Genomic DNA, 6,000 nt, shown 5'->3' on the forward strand with positions numbered 1-6,000 from the left:
TTGACTTTCATTAACTTTCGATGTTAATCCAAAAAACAAATAATCATTTCGACAAGGGTTTTTTAAATATTGGCGAGTCTATGCTTTTAGTTAAAGGTCAAATATAAGAACAATCCGCACCTTAATACATCCAACCAATCACAACAAAGTATTTCCATCACACGGATTATCATCTTACGGCTACCCATGCATGACTCCCCACTAATCTAACGGTAGATACAACATCTCATCGCAAAAAGCACAAATTTCACCAATTTTTTTCCATTATATGTAACCCCAAAATCCCACCCCAAAAAACACACACACACAAACACTACTATTCAAATTTAAAAAAAAAAAAAGTAAAGAGAGAGAAATGTCAGGAAGAGGAAAGGGAGGTAAAGGATTGGGAAAGGGAGGAGCAAAACGGCATCGTAAGGTCCTCCGTGACAACATTCAGGGCATCACCAAGCCCGCCATCCGTCGATTGGCTCGCCGAGGCGGTGTGAAGCGTATCAGCGGTCTGATTTACGAGGAGACACGTGGCGTGTTGAAGATCTTTTTGGAGAATGTGATTCGTGACGCCGTGACTTACACTGAACACGCTCGCCGGAAAACCGTCACGGCGATGGATGTGGTTTACGCCTTGAAACGCCAGGGCCGTACACTTTATGGTTTCGGTGGTTAATTCAGTTAGATTGTTTTTAGGGTTTGTTGCCGTCTGATATATATAATATATATATACAGATCTGATTTTCGTTTAATAGTTTTTAGATCCAGTTTAGTAGTATGATATTAATATCTCCGTGTAGCTGAATGTTGATTTCCAATTTTATAAATAAATAACTACAAATTAATCTATTATGTCTCTTTTTCTGGTATATATATAGTTTGTTAGTTAATCCTAATTTAATTTCAGACTTTGCTAATTTCTACAGCTTTTTATTATTGATGATGCTTATTAATTAGTACAGTAATATTTGGTTTCTTCTTTTCAAATGAAAAGAAAAAGATAGAACTGATGACAACATTTATAGAAACAGTAGAATCCATATGATAGTAAAACCACAACTTAATTGACAGATGATTGTGCATCTCCTTCCTTGACCCAATTGATGAAATTATTAAGATTTTTGTTTCAAGTCCAAAGCATTTTGTATTGAGTATGTTGTTAAGCAGTTTGACTTTCGTTTTGATCTATTCTCGAGTGACGATGCCATTATCATCTTTGTTTAACCCGAGGCCAATTCAACACGAATCATGTATATAAGTTGCATAGAGAAAATGGTCAGCATAAGAAAGGAACCCCATTGCTGATACCTCCCATGACAGAGTTCCACCCACAATGGCTCAAGCAGCAAGCCAGAGACGAATGGTGTTAGACTTCCTGCTGTGGTGCCCATTTGACAATTTTACAACGATTTGTTATTCTGTCTAAGTAACCATTTGGGTACACAAAGTCAGTGCCACCACTTGTACCAAGCCGTACGACCCACAAGAATGGTTTGTTGGTAAGCTCAAGCCCGAGCACCATTTCTTCAAACTGGTGCTGGTTAAAAAGTGTGAAACTCCCAAATGCAACATAGATGACTGATTTGGCTGGCTGTTGATCAAGCCATGTTAGGCAAGTGGAGTCTTCATTCCAGAAATGGCCAACTTGTTTTGACAATGAATTGGCCGCCAAAAGTGGTCCAATTGGCGACATCTTTGGAAAGAAGGTGAACGCCCCAGGCTCCAACTCCATGGTTGAGTTGCAAATTACGCGGTCTGAGGCTTTAGCCGCTTCCCTAAGATCAGGAAGTACTATATCAAACAATTTTCTACCTGTGACTGGGTCGGGGAAACATGCCCATGGAAAATGGGGAGTGTACATGGACGGTATCATTCTATTATTAATTTTTGATAAATACATAAGAGTATTCACAGTGGGACTCATCTCCCAAGGACTAGTCTCTGTCATCATCACATCAGCCTAAGGACTAACCAAAGACTAATCTCCCAAAACACCTATAATGTCGGGACTAGTCTAGGACCCACCATTTATTTAATATTAAACATTTTAAATACAATATATATATATATATATATATATATATATATAATTCTTAATAATATTAACAATAATAATGATAAAAAACATTTCATTAACTAAAAAATTACTAATAAAAAAAAATATACAAAGTATATTTATTCTAGGGTGGCTTTTAGATTATACGAGTATATAATTATAGGGGTGGAAATTGAAAATGTTAATAATAAATATAAATATAAATATATGGCTGGAAATACATCTGCTTATCTTCTTCTTCGCTTTACTTGTTCACAGCCGCCACCATATACATCTCGCCGGAAAACATGGCCACTCCTTTTTCTTTCACAACCAACACCACACACAGATACATACATACATAACACATATATACATACAATATACACATATAAAAACCTAAAAAAAAAAAAAGAAATACGACATCGAGCTTCGTGATATATAAGATTTATATATATATATATATATCCCATTGCGCCGCAGTGGGTCGAGAACTCCCCACTGCGCCGCAGTGGATATCCTCGGAACAAAATGAGAAGGAGTCCCACTGCGCCGCAGTGGGAGGAACTGAAAATAAGGATGAGGAATACCACTGCACCGCAGTGGGCTACCTGATCAGCAAACCAATTCCATTTTTGACACTTGAACCATCTTGCAATCCTTACCATGACACAAAGAACTTCAAAGCTACATTCTGAAAGTTTCTAACAACATTATAAACACATTTTGACTTTCATACAACAATATTTAGTTTCAAAACCCATGAACACCACCAAACGGGTCATTTACCCAAATTGACACAATTTTCGTCCAAATTGCAACTTCATAACTTTCTAACAATTTTACACCCGCTCATTTACATAATTCAACAAGAAATGTGACCATTACACCAAAATGTACCAAGAGCCAAATGAGAGGGACAACTAGGTATCTACACCAAAAGATCGTCATCCATCCAAGGATGACTTATATACCTTCAAGAACTTCCAAAATTTACTTCAAGCTCTAATTCAACTTTCTTCAAATCAACAATACTAGTTCCTTCTTCCGGAACTACCTATAAAAGTGTAAACAACTAAAATATAAGCAAAGGCTTAGTGAATATGCTTGCATACATTTACGAATACGAAGGAAGGCAAGTGCAAGGACTTTCACATGTAACCTATGACACCGTTGTGTCACATTTACATGCTCACTTTGCACACTATCAAATACATATATGGATCCATATAAGCTAAACAACATAATCATGATCATCTATCGGGGTTCTTAGGCCACCGGAGGTTCTTAGGCCTCAATCGATCAACTATCGGGGTTCTTAGGCCCCGGAGGTTCTTAGGCCTCATAAACTATGCCCCACATGGGCTAAACGCCAAATCAATTACCATGCTTGGAACATTCACATCTCATGGTAATTGACCCAATGTATACACAAAGGTATGCAAATATACTCACCTCCTCCGCAACAAAGACAACAAAGCTAAACAATAATGCTCAACAAGCTCAACCTATGATCATATCATAAAATGCATAAGCTTTCATTCACAAATTGACTAGCTTAACCTAGTCATACTCAATTACTAGCCTTTTCTAAACCCAAACCCAACCCATTTGTCATTGAGTTACTTTTATTCTTATAATAACACTAGGTAGCTCATTCTACCCTTTTCATCATCTTTTCAATAACTAGCAAAAATTCATCTTTTCTCATAACTTCAAATTATCACAAGAGTTTATCAATTTCATAATCAAACACATTATATAACTCAATGACAACTAGGTTAACTAAGGAATTGGGGAAAATTTAACCACAATCCAATTTCTAGCAAAACCCCAAATTTGGGTTCCTTCATGAACCCTAATTTCAAAAGAAAAGATAAAGCTAAATTGGAGGAAATTCCTTACCTCAACAAAGAAGACAATTACTTAGGGTTTTCAATTCACAATTTCTTCCTCTTTTTCCTCTAAAATTTCGTCCACCTCCACCACAATTCCACAAACCCTAACTTTTTAATCTTGCTTGATAAGAGTTGTTAATGATGATTATTATTTTGATTTCTACCTTGGGCTTGGAAAATTAAACTTTGATTTAGTGGAAGTAAGAAGGATGCATGAAATGAAGAAGAAGAAGAAAGAGTGAAGTGGGAGGTGACTCAAAAGAAAAAGAGGGCTGGCACTCTTTGGAGATGCCACGTCCCATATGATTTTCTTGGTATTAAAATACCCGCTATCCGTTAAAGTTCCAACTAAATTAACCCCATATCCAAAAGTAAAATACTAGAAAATTAATTTATGTTAAAACTATAAAAAGGGGTTAATTTCTTTTACCTTAAGATCTTGGGATGTTACAAACAGGGACGAACCCATTGTGAATACTCTAATATGAAATTCATTCTATCATTTATATGTTTTAAGTGAAAATACACAACAAAATTAATTTGTTTTAATAATTGTATAATTAAACAATGAGTAAAAGATATAAATAGTTATATATAAAATTTGTTTGAAGTTTGTACAATTTATTTTTATGGATTTATTGTCATTGTTTTAGTGTTATTGTTACTAATATTCTTTTGAAAACTTGTTGAAATTAACTAAAGTGTAATTATAGGGTATAAACTTATAAATTTTTGAAACTCAATTTGACCCAAACCACAAGTGGTTAAAAACCAATTAAAACAAAAAAACCGAACCGAAATAGACCCAAACCGAAAAAACCGAAACCGAAAAACCGAAACCCAATGGTTTTAGTTTTCGAAAACCGAATTATAACGGTTCGGTTTTGTTTTTAGTCAAAACCGAACCGTACTCACCCTACCGGAGAATAGAAGACAATATTTTGGATGGTGATCTTTTTCGCTATCTTCTGACATGTATGTTTATAATTGTTGATGTATTGCCCATCTCTTCTAATTTGTATTTGTACCATTTTCACAACCTTCCTCTATTTTTCACACACACCAGTTTCTATGACGGCCAGGCCGGGGCAAACTTGAGTTGCCGGTTGTGGCAAAAAAAAATTACAACTAAACTTCCCAATGACATTATATCAAAAGCAAACCAAGATTGTTGCCCTATGGGTTTTTCTTTCAATTAAGCACAATAAAAGTTAGCATAAGTATATATTTCTATCTATATGATAAACAATCATTAAACTAGTGAGATACGAGTACCTTTTTTCTTTTTTTTTTTAGATGATCCGCACTTTTTCTGAAATAGTCTTAGAAAGTGACTAAAATACCCACGAGACAAATAGGTAAGAAATAAAATTAAAATATATATCATGACTGGTCGCGGATAGCATATATGGGTTCAAAACACGAGTCATTCACACCATTCATCCCCACACCACACAATTTACTAGCCATCCAGCCAGTCGTAGGTGGGTCACGAATGATGTGTCAATGAGCAAGTGGGCGTGGGTGGTCATGGGTTGTGCAGATGCAAAATGTAAAATCGTCATTTGTTTCAAAAAGGATACTAGTGTTGGGACCATCCATAAAAGAAGGTACTGAACATATCTTGTAGTATGGCACTACACTGCAAGACTACAAAACTAAAATTATATAACATAAAAAAACAAAATAAATAGAAAAACGAGACCGCTAGGAGTTAAAAAATGAACAAGACCATTTGACATGGCAGTATGGCACTACACTGAGAGTCTTCCAAAGTATGAAAAACATGGTCTATATAATCCAACACTAAACTTTATACATTTTGACCTTTGATAACGTCCACACTGTCAGTGTCAGAAACCTAGTACCATTACTTCATTATTTAAATTAAAAGCCAACAAACAAAACATATTCAATATCCAAAGCAAAATATGGACATGTGACACAGAAGACAGTGAGTTTTTTAATTGTCGTCTAAAGTTATCTCTATTAATAAAAATGCATACCTGCCATTATTGCAAGACTTCCAGGCAACCTTCCAAACGTCTCTTTAGTATCCAACTATCCATGGACATG

General features: G+C 35.4%; 1 protein-coding gene and 1 pseudogene across 1 annotated transcript; one reads left to right on the top strand and one right to left on the bottom strand.

The window, feature by feature from the left end:
* The first annotated feature begins 301 nt into the window (after positions 1-301).
* LOC122589121 (histone H4) lies at positions 302-852 on the top strand. The gene has a single exon (XM_043761366.1). It carries the CDS (start codon positions 356-358, stop codon positions 665-667), a length of 312 nt encoding a protein of 103 aa, XP_043617301.1. The 5' UTR covers positions 302-355; the 3' UTR covers positions 668-852.
* Positions 853-924: 72 nt separating this feature from the next.
* On the bottom strand, positions 925-1,864 carry LOC122588106 (annotated as a pseudogene).
* Between the last annotated feature and the right edge of the window lie 4,136 nt (positions 1,865-6,000).

The sequence above is a fragment of the Erigeron canadensis genome, chromosome 2 (genome assembly GCF_010389155.1).
Source record: "Erigeron canadensis isolate Cc75 chromosome 2, C_canadensis_v1, whole genome shotgun sequence".
NCBI lineage: Eukaryota > Viridiplantae > Streptophyta > Magnoliopsida > Asterales > Asteraceae > Erigeron > Erigeron canadensis.

Bases quoted from the DNA above. Each gene is read 5' to 3' on its own strand.
- LOC122589121 (XM_043761366.1), top strand. From the start codon at position 356: ATGTCAGGAAGAGGAAAGGGAGGTAAAGGATTGGGAAAGGGAGGAGCA.